Raw genomic sequence first — 19,210 nt, forward strand, 5'->3', positions numbered from 1 at the left:
TTGGCTTTGCCTCTGCTCTATGCGACTCCCCCTGCCACTGCCACTGCCATCACATAACAACCCCCTCTTTAATCCACCCTCAACTTGTGTGTGTCAGTGAGTGCGTGAATCCTTCCCCCCATTTACTCACTTTTTCTATCATCATCATCATCATCTTCATTTAATTCATTACTGCTTCAACACTCCAAACACGTCTGCTCTCCTCTTTTTATTTCTTCTCTTCCCATTTTGCAACCTAATTCTTTCTCTATGTTAACTCAATTGATTATAAAAATATCAAATCTTTCATTACTCACAATGATAATATTAAATATTTATGTCCAACCAACAAAGACAATCAAATTAATTTGATTCCGAAATCACGAAACAGGACTTTATTGACACTTACTACTGCCCCTTTTTCTCTATTTTCAGTAATTTATGTTTTATTAGTTTGGGGGTTACTTGGGGTGTTGTGTGTGTATGGTGGTCAAAGCATGAAAGAAAGAGAGAGAGAGAAATCAGAAAAGGCAGTGTTTGAATTGATTAATTGTTGTGCATATATTATATATGATGAAGATGAAGAAGCGGTCGTCATCTGACATGCATATGTATTATTGAGTAGTTAAAAAACAGAGTATACTGAAAACAAGGGCATCATTCAAGATCCACTCATTTACAGTTGGAATTATTAATTAATACTAATAATAACCAATAAACACACACTTGTGACTTCTCACTGCCTCCCTCTCCATCACTGCAAAGTTGTGAGTTTAGATGAGGCAGTTTGTTGAGAGTGTCCTCATGAATCATGAATCATGAATCTACCCCCTCCCCTTTTCAACCATATGATTAAATGCAAGTCCGATTATTCCTTAATAACAAGAATCGAAGCAACCAACTTCTAATTAAAAAAGGAAAAATGACTAGTCTCAATCTCCAACTTGCAAATTATAATCATAAACTAATATTACATACTGCGCCTCTTTATATTTATTAAACCCAAAGCTCATACATCCATCATTCATTCTATTCTAGCTTCTTCCATTGCGCCCCCCACCCCCTCCTATATATACACTAATTAACAATAATAATACTATATATATATATATATATATATTTCAACGCTCAATTAATTAATAATATTGTTTAATTAATTTACATTAAATGAAAAAGGCGATGATTGCCCTTAATCCAATTAATTAAGCTTCATAAATCACTTGTCTTTTTCCGCAAATTAGAATTACCCAACCAATCAAAATTCAATTCCATGCATGCATATCCTCTATATATGCCATTATTATTTATTCATATATATATATATATATTTATGCATAGACACCCCCTTTCCTAATCTACTTAGATGCTCCCATTTTCAGTCTCTTTTTATTTCTTTTAACTAATCCCTTTCTTGGAAATACATTGACAAATACTGAATTCAATTATATATGCAAACCTCCAACCCCAATTCCCACTCCTAAATTTAATTATATAATAAGTATAATAAATTTATTATATAATTTAAAGAAAAGATTAAAATATATATTGATTTGATTGGATGAAATAATTTGAGAAGGAGATTTTTCAATATAATATTCATTCTTACAGTTGTCCACTCCTTTTTATTCATTACTCAAGTGTTGTTTTCTCTCATAAAAGTATCAAAAGTATAGTATTCCTTTCACCACCTCCACCCTCATTGTACCAAATTCCAAGAACTCCATCTACACACACACACATATATATATATATATATAATCCTCCAAATCCACCATTTTTTCCTCCTTATTTTCACCATCAATCCTCTCTCTCTTCTCGAATCAACACTAACAAAACCTAATTTCCTCCAATTTATTTTCCCTTTTCTTCCCCTCCTCAACAACTCCATATATATATACATGTATATGTATATGTATAGCACCTCCATACCCTCTGCTACTTGATCTCTTTCTTCTTGAACCTTTATTTCAAGCCTTTCTCTCCATTTCAAATCATTTCTCTACTTCTTTTCAAGAAATCCACACTAATCATTTGTTCTTGACCATTTTTCTTGCTTTCTTGAATCAATGGATGACAAAACTCAAATCCCTCAGGGCCTAACTCCGGAGGAATACGCGCGGCTGGAGCACGTCATCCGCACCTACCACACCTTCGACGCATTGCCCAACACATGCACGTCCCTCATCACCCAGCGAATCGACGCCCCGGCGGAGGCCGTGTGGCCCCTCGTGCGGCGGTTTGACGACCCCCAGCGCTACAAGCACTTCATCAAGAGCTGTAGGCTCATCGGCGACGGCGGCGTCGGCAGCATACGCGAGGTCACTGTGGTCTCCGGCCTCCCCGCGTCCACCTCTACGGAGCGGCTAGAGATTCTGGACGACGAAAAGCATATACTCAGCTTCCGAGTGGTTGGGGGCGAGCATAGGTTGAACAATTACCGGTCGGTGACTTCAGTTAATGAATTCAAGAAAGACGGGAAAGTTTATACGATTGTTTTGGAATCGTATATCGTAGATATACCGGAGGGGAACACGGGGGAGGATACGAAGATGTTTACGGATACGGTGGTGAAGCTGAATCTTCAGAAGCTTGGGGTGGTGGCAATCGCATCTATGCATGGCCACAATTGAATTTCTTTGGTGATATCTGGGCCGGTTTTTCAACGATGATGATGCAGACCAGGTAAGAATAATAATGGTGGCGGCGGCGGCGCCGTGGCGATGGCGGTGGTTTTTTCTTTTTCTTTTTTTTTTTCTCTTTCCTCTAAAATCAAATTAAAAAAAAATAGTATGTTTTGATTATTTGAATATTTGTTAATTAGTGGGTGGGGAATTAAAAGGGTTTGTTTAATTAATTGTGATGATGCAATTAAGTTGGGTAATAATTAGTGATATTTTTGTATCGTATAGTATAGTATGGGAAATTTTAGTCTAGATTGACTTGGTGGAACATGAATTAATTAAATGGGAACGGCAAATGTATTACACTTATTGTGGGAGCAGTGTACTGTTTAAAAAAAGTAATTAATTATATGATTGGTACATTATTTAAAAAAATAATCAATCACCTAACAACCGTGATACATATTTAATGTGTAATTGATGATTTTACGAAATTGGATGTGGACAAACAAAGTATAGTTGTTAATTGGAAGAGTTGTTGGAATTTTGGGACTGTCTTTTTTTAATGCGGTTTGGTTTCCTATTGGCATTGATTATGTAATCTGATTTTGGATAAATGAAAGTCCTGAATTGGTTCTCTATTGATATTTTTTTGTACATAATTAATTAAACGGAAGTGGAGATTGAAGAATTGAAAATTGCATCATCAATTTTTCATTCTTCTTATAATGAAAGGTGTTTATGAGGGTTTGTTTCTTGAAGCCTCACGACAGAAACTAAAGCTCATTTTGCAGGCCCAAAGCCCAAATCAAATTTTCTCTTCAAGAACCAACTCCATTTTTATTTACTCTGGAATTTGGCATATTTAACACACTTTTTTATTACCTTAAAATAATTATGTGGTTCTTAAACAGTGATATCAAATTTCAAAAGAATATTTTTGTCAATTTATCAAAAAAAAAATTGAATGAAAACATAACATAATGGGCTTATTGTCACATAGAGGTTAAAAGGCGAAGAGGTATTTGTAATTGTTTTTAAATAATAAGATATTTGTCATTATATCAAATTTCAAAAATATGTGGATTTAATTTCCCCTAAGATATATCACTTTTCATTTTTCTTCTTTTATTATTGGGTAATCTATATCTATATTAATGTAAAAACGAAAGAAAGATCCACTATACCTACAAACAAATTATAGTTAGTGACATCGTCGTACCAATTTTTAAACATGACAATTATGGTTCTTAATTAGATAATTCTAAATTATATGTTGGTTTTTATATTTTATTCTTATTTATAATATTTTAAATAATAAAATTTTATTTCTTATATGCAAGAAAGGATACCGTACCATGACACTCACGACTAGTTAATACTATATTAAAATGAAGGGATTATTACACTCCTCTCTCCTGAGGTTTTGTGTACTTACACGTAGATCCTATGTACTTTGAAAAATTACATTTAGCATTCCTAAAGTTTGCTTTCGCCTGACAAATAAATCTCTCCATTAATCAAAATTCACCAAATTTGTTAATATTAATAAAAAAAAATCTATATTTACCCCAGTTGACTTATTACTAATTTATAGTAGGTCAAAAATAAATTTTTTTGTGATCAAATTATCCTCATTATTTTCACGTGTTAAGGCATATGAGGAGGTTTATCTTTACTGTTATAAGAGTAGTTTGGTCAAAAAAAATTATTTAATTTTCAATAAGTCAATCAAGACTAGATATCAATTTTTATTCTTTTTTTTTTGTTAATATCAGTAAATTCAATGAATTTTGACTAATGGGGAACTCATTTGTTAGATGGAAACAAACTTTAAGGATGTTAGATGTAATTTTTCAAACTACAAGGGGTCTACGTATAATTACACCAAACTTCAAGGGAGGCAAATGTAATTATCCTTAAAAAGAAAGACCTTTCATACTCGCAAATGGTGGTTAATGATACTACTACACTAATTTTTTGTGAAGTTAAAAATACCCTTAAACTAAATTAACTTAATCAAATTTAAAATTTTGCATAATTGATAAATTATTTTTTTTTCAATGTAATGTATTAATTATATATTTTACTCTTATGTAATATATTTTAAAATATGAAAAATTATTTATGATACACACGCATAAATAACATGCCACAGCAATTTATGACACCATTTTTTTTGTTATGATGGTAAAACCTTAAGGAATTCCCAAATGTGATGTTTATATTTTTTTAAGTAATATATTGAAAAAAGTTTTTCATTCACAAAAAGTAATTTATGGTCACACGAAACATTTATTTTTTTGTTAGACCAATAATACCTTATAAGGGTTTTTTTTCTTACTTACTATATATATTTTCTAGAATATAATATTTTATATTTATAGTATATTTTTAAAATATAAAATATTATGTAGGAATTGGCGAAATTTCATATTATTGGTTGGTGCAGAGATGAAGTGAGTTGAGTATGAAGTATGAAGAGAGAGAGAGAGAGAGAGAGAGAGGCAGATGCATTATGCATATTGAGAGCAACTGAGATCTTTTCCTCTATTACTCTCTCTACTTCATTTTCAACTCTGCACTCTGAAATGCATAGCCCTCAAAACCGTACAAAGAAAGTAGATCATAGGCGCATTGTAATTTCATGCACGCATATAAATTCCTCAGAGATCTCCTCATCAGATCCTCCAATATTGCTTGCATCATCATTGCATACTACTACTACTATTCTTTTTGGGCATTCTCTCTCTCTCTCTCTCTCCAATGACTGAAAGTCTGAAAGTACACTGCTGGTGCAACAGTGCGGTGACCCCTTTTTTCTCTATCTACTTGCCTTAACCCTTTAGTTGTTTGATTCAGGTAACAAAAGCATGTTGTTTCCTTGCCCCCTTTACTCTTCTTTCTCATCACATTACATTTACTGTCTCAATATAGTTAAAAAAGTTGAGGCCTTTTTTCCCTATGAAATGGTGCCAAGAAAATCCTGCCATGCACAGGAGTTTGAACAGAGAAAATCCAGATATTTCGTTTGTGATTATCATTTGCAGGATGGGAAGATGTAGATAATGAGAGGTGTGATACAAGGTGGACAAGAGTTTATTTTTTATTTACTTATTTTTGTGTGTGTCTGTGAGAGAGAGAAGAGAGAGAGACTGAGATAGAGAGAGAAATGGGCCCTCAAAAGGCTGCCAGAGAAATAAGTGAAACTGCAGCATCAAAGAGTAATGCTCAATGCTCTTTCTTTCACTCCTGTTTGAGTGTTTCCTTTCTCTCTATCTCTATACATGCATATATATATATATATATATATACATACATGTATGTGTAATCCCTTGTTTAAAAACTCTTGAGTGTGGCTAATAGCGTTTCTGTCTTTTTATTAAATGGGTCCATTTATTCATTTCATCCCCCTACCTCCCTACCTCTCTGCAGAAAGACCCATTTTTCCTGCTTTTTAACAGTCCCTTTCTTGCTTTTGATGGGCTTCTGTGCATAATGCGTGTCCTTTAAATTCTATGGCCCTTTGTGTTTTCAGTGTTGAAAATGAAAAACCCTTTGGTTATTAAGTCTCAGTGTTAAAAAGAAGAGTCTTTTAAGAAAGAGAGGAGATTGTGTTGTAGAGATCATGATTCTTGATGTGGTCTGAATCTCTGAATTCTCCAGTTTCTTGGGGTCTGCATTCTTGGAGGAAATCCCACTTCTCTGTAAATTCAAAATAAAAAGCCCATTTTTATGCATTTGGCCCTTTATTCTTTTTCATGTCGTTTTTCAGAATGCTGGTGGGGTTAAGTACTTGCTGCTGGTTTTGCATGAGACCCTTCTTCCTTGCTAGCTTTTCCACTACCACTACCTTATTCTTTATAGTAAAAAGGTAAAGAAAACAGCTTACTTCAACAGTCTTTTGGCTTTTGATTAGTACACTGTTTAGGAAGAAAGGGTAACCAATGATTTCCTACATATAGTTCTGATCAATATAGAATCACAGCTCTCTTCCTTTTGGTTGTTTTTGGGCAACCATCATTCCTTCCCAAAAGTAATTCTTTTAAACATTCATTTCTACAAACTGTTTCAGCTCTTGCATTCTTCACTCCGTGGCTTGAATGGGAAACTGCACATCACCAGAGTTTATCTGTTCATTGCAAATATTTCTTCCCCAAGGATAATAAGGTTTGTCTTCATAAACTTTCTTGGCTAACAGTTGTGGGCATACTTATTTTTGCAAAGCATTTAAAGTGGATGAGATTATTATACGGACCTAGAAGATGATGAGATTTGAAGCTGTAAATACGAATGTTGCTTCTCAAGCTTCTTTGGATCTCTGATGAATGTGATTTTCTCATTTTAATAGTGTAAAAAAACTTGCCTTTCTCATTTTCCATGCTGCCTAAAAACTACTTTCTTTCATGCCCACAAACATTCATGCGGTACACTTGGGTCAAGCGTACAAAAACGTTCTCAGAGTATGTTTTGTCCAAGTTGTCTTCCTCTCTTCCCAAGACAAAGATTATGAAGTAGACAATTGTATTTCTTCATTTTCCTTTTGTTCTTCCTGCTTGCTTTACATAAGTCCTGAATATAATAGTATATTTACTGAGACGCCGCCCAGCTTTAGTTGTTCATGCAATATGAATATGAAGATATAAATGTGCGTTTGAGGTAACTTGCTTTCAAGTTCTAGTGAGTGATCACTCGGTTTTACCTTTACCTTTTGGAGAACTATTCAACTATTCATATAGGTGAAACTTTGGACCTTTTCTCCATCTTATTTCGAGTTTGTTCGTCACCTTTGAGCTAAAAGGAAATGAAGAAAATCTGAGAATTATGTGATTCTTTTTATATGCTACTACGTGTATGGATAGTTCAACCGAACTCTATTACTATTTACAATCTAATGGCTCCAGGGACGCATTGTGAAGCTCGATTTCTTATTCTGTAAATTGGGAATTCTTGAACTCTGATGAAAAGCTTGCGTCCAGATGATTGATGGGAAAGCTAAACAGGAAAAATACATCCTTAAGTAAACATGGCTGAGCTAGATCCCTCAGAATGATTTAGAAGCTTCACATTTTCAGGTTCCGGTTCCTACTCAGTTTTGGTGGAAAGTGATTGTACCGATATGCAAACAGAGGCAGGATCACATTCTGTTGTTACAGACGGCAACTCATTTTCCCTAAATCATTATGATTCAGTTGACGGGCATAGTCAAGATCATGTCAACCCTGGATTTCTTGCTCCTTCGAGTCTTGGAGAAGCTCTGATCAATTTCACTTGTGGGCAGATTCCAGATCGTGTTTCTGATGAGTTTTGGAGCATACAGCCAGGAAGGGATACTATCAGAGGTTTATCAACTGGGACACCATATCCCCAAGTTATGAGCAGTCAGGATATTGAGGGGAATTCCCTTCCTGCTGCAGCCAGCACCACCTTCCCAGCTTCAAGATACTCCACAACTGAGGATCATGAGAAGTTAACAACTTCCAGCCCTTTCCTGCATCCCTTTGAATGCCCAAGAACTGTTGTGACCTCTACGATCCAGAGCATGAATTACAGCTATGAGGATTTACCGTTTGGTACAAGCACTAGATATGACTTCAGCAAGTTTGTAACTCCTCCAGAACTCGTCGGGAGAGTTGTTGGAAGAACAGGAGTCCAACCAACTGGAAACTCCGTTCTGAATGAATGGATACTGACAGAAGAAGGGGACTTGAACTGTGACAATCTGGGCCCTACTCGTTTTAGCAATGAGTTATCTCTGAGTCTTTCCACATATCAACCTTCTGTGGTAAATGGAACTTCCATTCAGGAGCAATGCTCAGAGATGAGCTCTTCAGGTGTAACTAGCTATTCTTTGCACAAAAGACCCATAAGGCCTGAACATACATTTTGCAGTAGTAATACCCTCTCATTGAGCTCTAATTCTCAGAAGCCACTCCAACTTTCACCGGCATTATCGGGATCAAGATTTTTCCATGCAGTGCAAGAAATACTTGCTGAAGTTGCTTGCTATGCACTTGAAAACTTTGACCAGATGAGTTACCCCACCCCTTGCATTGATAATGGGGTAAACGCATCGTTTTCTTCAAGTTGCACTGCTGGAAGAGGCTGCTCAACTTTCTCCGATGGACTTGATGCGGGCTATAGGCTCGTCTTTCAGAACAACCTCTTCCCAGAACAGGAGGTTGAAACAAAGAAGAAACACCTGCTATCTTTATTGCAAGCGGTATCCACTCTTTGTTTCTTAGACTTTTTAATTCTTTTTCTTTAATTTAAGCTTATGCTAAATCTTGTTGTTTTCTTGTATTAGGTTGATGACCAGTACAACCAGTGCTTGGACGAAATCCATACAGTAATATCAGCATTTCATGCTGTAACCGAGTTGGATCCTTATCTACATGCTCGGTTTGCTCTCCCAACAATTTCTGTCATGTACAAAAACCTCAAGGAGAGAATTAGCAGTCACATTCTTGCAATGGGAGCACATCTTAGCGAGGGAGAAGCAAGAGAAGAGAACTCATGCGCGACATCTTTCATCCAGAAGCAGTGGGCTCTCCAGCAGCTAAGAAAGAGAGATCACCAATTATGGAGGCCTCAAAGAGGACTGCCTGAAAGATCCGTCTCCGTTTTGAGGACATGGATGTTTCAGAATTTCCTTCACCCGTAAACTCTTTTACTTCCTTACTTTCTGATAATACATTTTCCTTAGAGATCTCTAGCTCATCCCTATATTTACAGGTATATTTTCATCTTTGTGCAGTTTTCATGTGTAATATCACCATATTGATGATGAATATTACGAATTTCAGGTATCCCAAAGATGCAGAGAAGCACTTGCTTGCCTTGAAAAGTGGTTTGACAAGGAGCCAGGTAAATAAAACACCTATATTAGGATGTTATGTTTTTCAGACTTCACCTTAAGCAGACATTTCACCAGCACTTTTTCATAGAATCTGGCTTGTATTTCTTTTACTACCTCAAAACTGTCTTTGTAACCAGGTGTCAAATTGGTTTATAAATGCCCGTGTTCGTCTATGGAAACCAATGATAGAGGAAATGTACACAGAGATGAACAGAAGAAAAGCTCGTAGAAACGATGAAGAAATGGTTGGCATCCATAGAAATCAAATGTGCTTTGAGAACAGAAGAGTTACTATGAATTCAAATGGGTAAAGAAGGTATACATAATACCGCAAATGCATTGAACTGTTTTCGTGATATCGATATGTATTCAGTAGAAGAAAGTAGTCTATTTTGGAGGAAATCCATGCAACTGTATATTGGTTCATAGTAGTTGAAATTTTTTCTACTGATATGATCTTGAATATGTGGCCATGCCGAATTATCCTTTGTTCAAACTTGGGATCCAAAGATTGAGCCACGAAAAATTCAATTCGACCGTTGTGGATATGAAGAAACCACTTGCTTTTGGCAGCTGGATATGGTTGATTATCAGAGTTTGTGGCTAACACTGTATGAAAGTGAGTGTAAGAGAGGAACTTCTTTGCATAATTGCTTTGCTTTCCTATACCCCAACGGCATTCCCACTTGACAGATAACTCGAATCTTTCTGGGATCTGATCCCAAATACAATCAATAGGCACTCAACAACTTGTTCTACTTTCTTAGGTCAACTCTCTTGAGTGGAAATTGTTGCATCTCCAGAGGCACAAGTAATAAGAAAAAGAGGTGAAAGGCAATCTAATTATTAGCAAAAATATGAAATCGAAACAAAATATAAACCTAGAAAATGACAGCAATCGGACATGGAGGAACTAATTTGCTTTATAATGAAATACTTCGCCCGCCTTTTATTTTTATTCCTGCTTTATTCGTAAATAATTTAATTATCCAATGATGTACACAGATCTCACTCTCTAATTCTCAACTAACACTTCCAGATTACAAGTGGGAAAAAAAAAAAACGAAAAATGTTGACCCCTTCTTTCCTGTGTATCTTTCTCCTTTCTATTTCTCTGCCCTGTGCTAAACTATTGGTGTCTTTTTTTTTATCTTTATCTACAAGCCTGCTATAACATGCCCAGCCCCCCTAGACTTTCTTTCAACCCTCACACTTCTGCCTGGATTCTTGTCTTTATTGGTTTCAATTTCAAGCCCATGCTTTCCGGTGAGAAAAGCTCCGGTGAAATGCTAGTCGGACTCAAGGGGCTTCTTGGGCTGACACTGAGTTGAGATGGCCTGAAGAAGCCGTAGCCCATGAGGAAATATTCTAATGGTATCAGCATCGCATCTGGTTGTTCTTCGGTAACCATTGACCCGCATGCTTGAACCTGCATATGTCCAGATACACAGTTAAGAAGTGGGCCCAATATGCATTGTTTTCCTGTACAGCAGCATGCAAACGGTCTGACTTACCTCAACCAAGGCGCTGAACCTCCTATCTAGCTTTGAAGTCATATGGAGAGCTTCATAGTGGAAAGGCGAGTTTTCGCCAACAAATATCAAGGATCGACACTGCAATTTCCTCAAGCCATTGGTGATGTCTGGCCTCCTGCCGGCCACGAGATAATAAAGTTAAGTTCCTCAGACAACAAAGTTCGACCCCTATGGTTTATCTTTAGTAATGGCATAGAGTGAAAGAAAATACCCATTAATGGCTTCAAGAAACCGCAGCACGTTAGGGCTCTGCCTCTCACCCAGCAACTGCAATCATTTAAAAATCATGGCAAACTTAGAGAAAAGGTAGAAATGGAATCCTGCTGGTTTGTAAAAGAGGATTGCAAGAAGCTAGGCACTAACTCTTCGGCACGACTGGACAATATCTGATTCTGGTACATCAACACTGCCACGAACATCCTGTTGAACCATTAAGAATCTAATTGCCCATCAAGTCTACAAATAGTTGTAAAATGAGATGGATTTCAAAGATACCTTGCTGAAGTAGCGCATGAGCAATAACTCCTTCACTATGCCACACATACCACAAATGTAAAGTAAATTTGACATCACCTGCAAATATTTAAGAGGGGGGCAAAAAAGGCAATCTCTTTCACATTTTCATAAGTCAATATCAAATGTGTTGGGTGGTTAGAATGTGTGGAAACAATGAGGTGAAGAGGTTTTTAAGTAACAAACCTTGTTACATAACCACTCTGTCCAAGAAGGAGCTTTGCATAGAGGGGAAACAAGAATCAGACCAATAACTCGATGTGAGTACTTTATCTGCAATAAAGCAATAGTAACTATGTTTGTGAAAACTGATAAACAAGAATGTTGATAGAAGATATAAACAAAGCAGGAGAATGACTAACAGCAAAGAGGGTAAGAATATAAGCTCCAGCTGTAACGCCCAGGCACATCACTGCACCAAGCCTGGAGACAGAAAGAGACTTAGCTTGACTTCTATAGATATAAGAACATTAATAGACTCACAATGTGGCTGAGAATATACATGCATAGATTTGGGTAAGGAAACAAATGCACACAGCATGCAGGAATAACATCAGCACAAAAGAGAGGCAGTCGAATATTACTAACACTAGAATTACCCAAAATAGTCGAGGATTTCAGCAATCTGATCAGCTAAGTCATCAACAGATAATGAGGGTTCATCAGGGCCAGCTACGGCAGCTCCTAACTGCAATAGCTCTTGACAGAAGTACCAGATAAGAAGAGCCGCAGTTGATAGTATGTGGTTAACAAGTCTATACCAAACTTCATGAATAACTAATGTTGGTAATTAAGCAATCAAGGAACCAACCTCATGGCCCGGCGGACTGATGTGATAGATACAAAAGTTGTGGAGAAGAAGAGAAAATGCTTCTGGACAAAAGAACAATCCTTGGAAACAGGACATATCTGTTTGGTGGCATGCAGACAAGGAGTTAGATTCCAACAACACTTTGTAGAAGTAACATGCACGTAAGTATTCAGTATCCACTAAAATGAGGTAATACTTCAACCAGTTGCCTACATACTGCTTCAAGGAAGACAAATACATTTTAACAGAATAATTCCAAGACTAGTATGAGCCTCGAGCATCCTGCACCATCTAAGGTAGACTAGATAATTATTTCTGATGAAGATATGTTCAATTCAAAATTTAAAACAAAAAGGGAGCTTTTAAATGGGGTTAGTGAAAAGATGATATAATAAAATTTTGGTGAAGTTGGGATAAGTTGCAAAAAGGCATCAGCAGACTAACAAGTGTCCATGAAATCCTCACAGGTATAAATCAGAAGGGGTTTGGTTAAAATTGACGATATACTTGGTGTAGTTCCCTTACAGTTTAAAGCCAAATCAGGATAAGTAATCAGAGCTGGTTTGTCCTGATCACCGAAAACAGCAACAGAGACAGAACCGCGGCCAGTTTTTACTATATGTTCCTGTAAACCAGTACAAAAAGTCAGTTTGTATAATTGTCAAATAAGTAACAAAAATATGCCAATAAGAGCCAGATATTCCACCAGCTAACTGAACCTAACAAATTCTGATGCGACATGACAAGGAACAACTTTCATGAATATTTACAAAGAGTATAATTCGCCAATTCCAGAGAGGATTGGTCCTTTCTGAAGAATTCCAGCTAGCATATTGGCAACTTTCCTTATTGGATTTTAGGTCAATGTTTTTTGTCTTTGTTACATCCACAAAGAATCTATTCATGTATCAATAAGCAAAAAAAGATACTAACCAAAGTACCTCTCGTCATGCTAGCTTAAAGAATTTTTATCTACCATAAACAAATCAATAACCCTTCAAGTTGATTTCCTAATCAAGCCTAATTTCTCGATACCATGGTGGATATGAAATTGACAGAAGGATTTCCATGTTCAACTTGTTAATTACGGAGTAAAATCTGAAGTACAAGATATAAACTAACATCCATACTTGAACTGCAAGTAGAACTTGATTCAATAAAAGAAATTTCTACCAATTTTCACATGCCAGTTCATGTTTTCCAGTCTATACAGATCAATCACAACCCACCTTTAGAAACTAGTGACAAAACATTTGACCACAGCCATGTAAAATTTACATAGAGAAGAAAAATTAAGGAAGAGCATCAAAAATGGGTTGCATAGCATATAACTATCAATAGTCACGTTTAACACTTGAGCCAAATATGATCACAACTCAGTCATATATAAATGATAAATGTTGGGGGAAAGAAAATAAAGAAATTAGAGAAGCTCCTTCTTTCTCGAAAGCAGAGAAAAAGTTACAAAAATAAAATAAAATGATACTACCGGTGAATAATATACAAAAGAATGAACTTGATTTCCCAAACTAGCAACAGTGCTGAATGAAGTTTATTTCCCAAAATGTGATCGTAACTGAATCCACATATAAGTGCAAATGCAATGGAAAAATTCCCAAAACAAGCTCCTTTCCCACCTCAAGGACAGAAAAATGAAAATAGAAGCATTACTAAATAAATTTGTTCAGAAAAATTAAAAGTTATATATTTCCGTATCAAGAGAAATCCTCCAAAAGTCTGAGACCACGCAACATTGCTCAAAATGTAGCTGCGGAAATCTACTTCCACTAGATATAAACATACAATTCACACAAGTACGCATATCTTTTTCACAAACACAGACCCAGAACAAAATATATGCATACAAGTTGAGCTATGTAAATGCGTATGTATGCAGAAAGTTAGTGTAGTTTGACTTTAACCTTTCCGGCGAGAGGAACGGACTCCATATCGACAGAGACGGAATCACTGGAGTCCGCCATTACGCTTTTCTCTTACTATAATTCTCTCTCTCTAATTATTTTTTTACTCTCTCAAATTCAAGACGCGTTTGATTTGGCATACACAGCTTATATACCAATCTCTCTCTCTCTCTCTCTCTCTCTCTCTCTCTGAATGTGTATATATATATATATGTTGAATGAATGTATGTATAATGGCGAGTTGAGTTGAGTCCAACGTTCACTGAGTCACCGACGGTTGTGGGTGCGGGTTTGGGTTTGGGTTTTGTAGATAAAAATGGGAGTGGGTCCGAACCCGACGACATAATTCGATTTTAACCAGAGGTAGAGGCCGACACAATTCAGTTGCTGAAATGACCCAAATGTCCTTGTCACTCCTCACTCCTCACTCCAATTCATTTCCCTTTTTCCTTTTTTTTTTTTTTTCTTTTTTTCCATTACCCAAACAAATTTGATTCCACAAAAAAAAACCATCTTTCTGTTTCCATATGATACTATTTAATATTTTCCTTAAATTAGAATTATAATTTATCTTAAAAAAAATCTCTCCTACTAAGTACTGAGACGTTTTATTATATTTTATGTGTAGGTGGGGATCCACTAATATTAATTAAGGACATGCATGCAATTGCACATTTTTATGAGTATTTATTGGTAGGTAGCGGTCCCTATTTTTAATATCACATCCCATTTATTACTTTTTATTAATTCTTTTTATGATACTCACATAATATTATTTGATTAGCCAATTCTTTTTTTTTTAAATAAAAAAATAGAATACGCACAATTATACACTTTTTTTTCATTCCTCCTCTCAAATCGAGTGTCCCTTTCTTTTTTCGTTAATAGAAATAGTAATTACATGATTAAAGTAATATTTTAATATATAAACTGGATACTTGAACAGTATATCTATTCAATCAATATAATTAATTACTATATAATAAATTCACATAAAATAAAACAGACACCCACACATCTAATAGGACTCGAATCTCACTATTTGAACATCATTTATTTGAAGAAAATGAAAATAGAAATTAAAGTTTGGTAAATGTTGATGTGTATTTTAGAATCTTTGACTAGAATTTAGTTGCTAAGGTACATCATATGTTCCAATGTCCTCTCAATCACCTGCCCAACCTAATATCTTCATTTTTACTATTACTACCTTCTAAATATTTAAAGCGTATTAATATTACACATATATATGTGTGTGTGTGAGTACTCCGACATATATATAGTAATTTATTTATACCAGCAAATCTCTTAAATGCAAGAAGACTGTAATAAATTCACCTCATTTGTGCCGACCTTTACATTAAAAAGAAAATTACATAAAATAGATAAATATATATATTTATATGGATCAAATATTATTCCTTTGATCGTTGAAAATATAATTCTATTTTATTCCTTATATTTAATACATTCTCTTGTATTTTTTTTATTATACCCAAAATTATATCCTATTTAGATATTCAAAGGACTCTGCATTTTATATTTTATTTATATCATATATTTACTAAAAGAATATTTCATATTTAATGATAGTAATCTGGAGAGTGGATTATATTATTTGTAGTTGCACGAATTGGGTTGACTTATAACTATTTTATTAATTCACTAAAAAAATATAGAAATTATATTGTGATCTGTAAGCACATTTATTGATTTGAGTTTACAGGTAATTAATAATTGGTTTTCCATTTTCCATGGAAGATTGAGACTTAGATCTAATTCCAATATTTTAAATTATAGTTAGATGTATTCCAATGTTAGTGGCATAGGCTCCCACATTTTTAGCTGTTTTATCTTAAAATGAAAGCAAAAACTTTCTCATACCAGAACAAATTTCACATGGATCATCAAATTTCAATTATTTAACCCTCTTAAAATACCTACCTTTTAAATTACCAATAGATTTTTTAATATGGCCTCCAAATTCCAATGCACTACCAAAAAGTAATATAAACATAAAATGGTTTTGAAGAGCTCTGCTATGCTGAAAACGCCATCCTACCCGCCACCACACTTTCTGGTTGGTCGCAATAATTTTTAGATAAAAGTTTCCTTTTTATTATTTTATAATAATATATAAAAACTTCTCTCGGAGTGCCGACAAATTTGGTGAGCTACAAATTGGGTTTTTAGCTAATACCAATATTACATGTTATGTGTTTTTTCTTTTATTATTATTAATTATCATTAAGAATGCAAGAAACTTATTAGATGTCGTGTTAAGGATATAATGATCCCAAAATCATATCGCTAAGCGAGCAATTAAATGCGAATAAATTTTTAATTAATAAATGTACTTAATTTTAATATTTCAAGAAAATATTATTGTTGTTGGATGATCTTCAATTTATGTGAAGGGGAATTGTTATTTGTTTTGATTTTGGTGGTTGTTTTCTTGTCACCTATTTCCTTTTTCTTATGATGATGATATGTCACATCATGTGCATTAAAAATGTGATGATAATGAATATAAAGGTAGTTTTGGGTGTGAGTGTCGGTGGGGATGTTATTTTTGTATTTTCTTTTAAATTTTTTTTTTATAATTAAAATTATCATCTACTCCATATTCTTTTTTATCCTCAACCTTTCAACTTTATATAAATAATAATAAAAATGAAGACTTGAGTAATTACATCACTCGATATATTTAAATACATAATGCTGATTTAATCTTAAATTAAAGAAATAAACATATGGTATTTAAATAAACGTACACTTATGCAACAACACAGTGAGTAGAAATTGTTCACTTACCATCTAATTCAACTAAACAATCTACAAAGATATTCTTAATTTAATTAATTATCCAAATAATTATATTTAATTAATAATTATTATTAAAGTAAAACGACACCTACTATTAAATATAATAACATCTCACGCATAATTGTAATTTGAACCCATACCTTAAAATCACAGAGCCGGACTAGGTGGAAGGAGTAGACGTAGATACAGCGGTTGGTGTGATTTCACGATCCAAGGCCAGATTGAGATAGCTTGCTCTCTTCCTCACGCCAAATTTATTGCCATCACGCACACACACAACCATACCCTGTGCACTCGTGGCGCCCGATCCCTCCTCTCTTTTCTATATACGTATGTAATACAGATTCTGTGTAATCATTCCAATCATACCATTCACCTAATAACCACTTCAAGGTAGCACTTAAACATAATTAGTAATTACCATAACATGAATCAGTTGTGTATGAAGAAAGCAATAGCCAAATGCCATAACATTATATACTTTTTACTACAGAAAAGTTTGTTACATATTTGATTCTACATTTTTCCTTGTCATTTCAGTGACGAAGTTTGCACATCATGAATTCAAAGTTCCAGCAACAAGGCAACATATTCAGGTATACATATATATAGATAGTACTCAACCTATGAGTTCCATGTCATCATCGCCGGTGATGTTTTTCACCTCGCTCACACAGTGCAATCCATTGTCACTAGAGATGGATTGAAACTTTTCCCCAAGAGAACCTCCAAAAATATCACGCTTCACCTGCTTGATACGTGATTCGTGTAGACCACTCAGAGCCTCTTTGCGTTTCCTACTTGCATCAATTTTTTTATTCATCAAGCAGAAAGCATCCGGAAATCCATTGATTGACGGATCACCCATTTCTTGGTCTGTGTTTGCATCATTTTTGTTGTACAAAAAGATATCCTGATTTAGATTCTCTCCCAAGAGCTTAAGTTCCGGTGGCTCACTATCCGCTCTTGACAAGCATTTCTCTGCTTTTGCACGTAGCTGTGACATGCTATGGTCAAATACTCTAATCCCTTGTTCTTCAAGGACCAAAAGCCACTCTGAATATCAGAACTTGCAGTTAGACATCTGAGGTAACAAACGTCCTGCCAATAACAGGATCAAAATATTGCAGGAGCTGCCATGACTTGGTAGATCAAGCTGGGAGCTCATATAACCACACAATACTACTCCAACTTTATTTGTGATAGTTTTTAAAGAAATAGTTTGCATCAGAGAATATTTTGACTATTCCCTAAAATGGGACTCAGGCTCAAATATCAAACTTCTCCTCCATGTACCCATCCAATAAATGTTAACCTCAAGTAAGAAAGGAGTACAAATGAAATAACAACTCACTGATAAGAGCTTTAGGAGTACAAATGTCCGGCCTAGTGTTTTGTTCCACAGCTCCAGCTTGAGTACTTGCCCAATGAATCAACTCAGAAACCAATTGAGATTCACAGAAAGCATCAAGATACGAACTGGCCCTGGCTTGATCATTTGTAGCCCTGTAGTCAACAAACCTCATATATTCAACTGGAGAGATTCTGTATATTATTTCTAAGTATCGGGCTTTATTATTTTCTCGTACCTAGCAAACTGAATGGCACGGTCAGCAACTAACACCCATACAAGAGCTAGCTGTTTTGAGTGACTGTCAGATGACTGGTTCCATCTCCCAGAATAAAATGAATAGTCAACCAACATAACAGCATCATTCAACACTTTACGTAGAAGAAAGGCATCCTCAGAACTCTGCAGCAATTATGGAATCAGCTTCACCAAGCATATGCAATTTCATGTATTCTTTTATTGCCCAAATTAAAGTCATGCATAAATCTCTGGAGTTCCTCAAAAGGAACTAGCTACAACCTCTTGAATGATTTTGAATGTAGAGTTGAGTACAAATTTCTAACCCCCAGTAAAATGATCATTTCAATAAAATACGAGATGGACATACCAGTGAGGCTGCAACAGGCAAGCTGGGCTCCAATAGCAATTTGAGGAGCATATCTAGTGAGAAGCACCATTCAATCAGATTGCAATGTAAATAATTCGTTCAAAGAAACGGACTTCAATTTGAGATGGCAGCTCTATTGGTTGCATTTAAATGGAAAGAACAAGATTCAGAAATAAGGAAAGAAGG

General features: G+C 35.2%; 4 protein-coding genes across 6 annotated transcripts in view; 2 read left to right on the forward strand and 2 right to left on the reverse strand.

Annotated features, from left to right (window-relative positions):
- LOC105164677 (abscisic acid receptor PYL2) lies at positions 1,644 to 3,023 on the forward strand. The gene has a single exon (XM_011083390.2). It carries the CDS (start codon positions 2,046 to 2,048, stop codon positions 2,607 to 2,609), a length of 564 nt encoding a protein of 187 aa, XP_011081692.1. The 5' UTR covers positions 1,644 to 2,045; the 3' UTR covers positions 2,610 to 3,023.
- LOC105164678 (homeobox protein ATH1-like) lies at positions 5,929 to 10,015 on the forward strand. The gene is made up of 6 exons (XM_020694493.1): positions 5,929 to 6,474; positions 6,676 to 6,770; positions 7,505 to 8,823; positions 8,908 to 9,260; positions 9,407 to 9,467; positions 9,597 to 10,015. The coding sequence occupies exons 3-6, from the start codon at positions 7,720 to 7,722 to the stop codon at positions 9,768 to 9,770; spliced, it is 1,692 nt and encodes a 563-aa protein (XP_020550152.1). The 5' UTR covers positions 5,929 to 6,474; positions 6,676 to 6,770; positions 7,505 to 7,719; the 3' UTR covers positions 9,771 to 10,015.
- Positions 10,386 to 14,443, reverse strand: LOC105164679 (pollen-specific protein SF21-like). Of its 3 annotated transcripts, none has more exons than XM_020694418.1 (11): positions 14,241 to 14,443; positions 12,844 to 12,943; positions 12,319 to 12,416; positions 12,107 to 12,204; positions 11,870 to 11,930; positions 11,694 to 11,780; positions 11,490 to 11,567; positions 11,358 to 11,414; positions 11,206 to 11,261; positions 10,974 to 11,109; positions 10,386 to 10,888 (listed from the first exon to the last, which is right to left on the reverse strand). In XM_020694418.1, exons 1-11 carry the CDS (start codon positions 14,298 to 14,300, stop codon positions 10,667 to 10,669), a joined length of 1,053 nt encoding a protein of 350 aa, XP_020550077.1. In that variant the 5' UTR covers positions 14,301 to 14,443; the 3' UTR covers positions 10,386 to 10,666. The 3 variants fall into 3 exon arrangements, with proteins under 3 accessions (XP_020550077.1, XP_011081694.1, XP_020550078.1); XM_011083392.2 differs by having other exon boundaries at positions 12,107 to 12,195; positions 14,241 to 14,439; XM_020694419.1 differs by lacking the exon at positions 14,241 to 14,443 and adding an exon at positions 13,548 to 13,569.
- The window catches only part of LOC105164680, a 5,401-nt gene continuing 3,693 nt past the window's right edge, over positions 17,503 to 19,210 (reverse strand). Inside the window, exons 2-5 of the mRNA XM_011083394.2 lie at positions 19,025 to 19,077; positions 18,656 to 18,819; positions 18,421 to 18,572; positions 17,503 to 18,122 (exon numbers count right to left, since the gene is read on the reverse strand). Coding sequence (XP_011081696.1) covers positions 17,686 to 18,122; positions 18,421 to 18,572; positions 18,656 to 18,819; positions 19,025 to 19,077 — 806 coding nt within the window. The 3' untranslated portion in view covers positions 17,503 to 17,685. The remainder of the gene's footprint in view (positions 18,123 to 18,420; positions 18,573 to 18,655; positions 18,820 to 19,024; positions 19,078 to 19,210) is intronic.

This window comes from Sesamum indicum, linkage group LG6 (assembly GCF_000512975.1).
Source record: "Sesamum indicum cultivar Zhongzhi No. 13 linkage group LG6, S_indicum_v1.0, whole genome shotgun sequence".
In the NCBI taxonomy this organism is placed as follows: Eukaryota; Viridiplantae; Streptophyta; class Magnoliopsida; order Lamiales; family Pedaliaceae; genus Sesamum; species Sesamum indicum.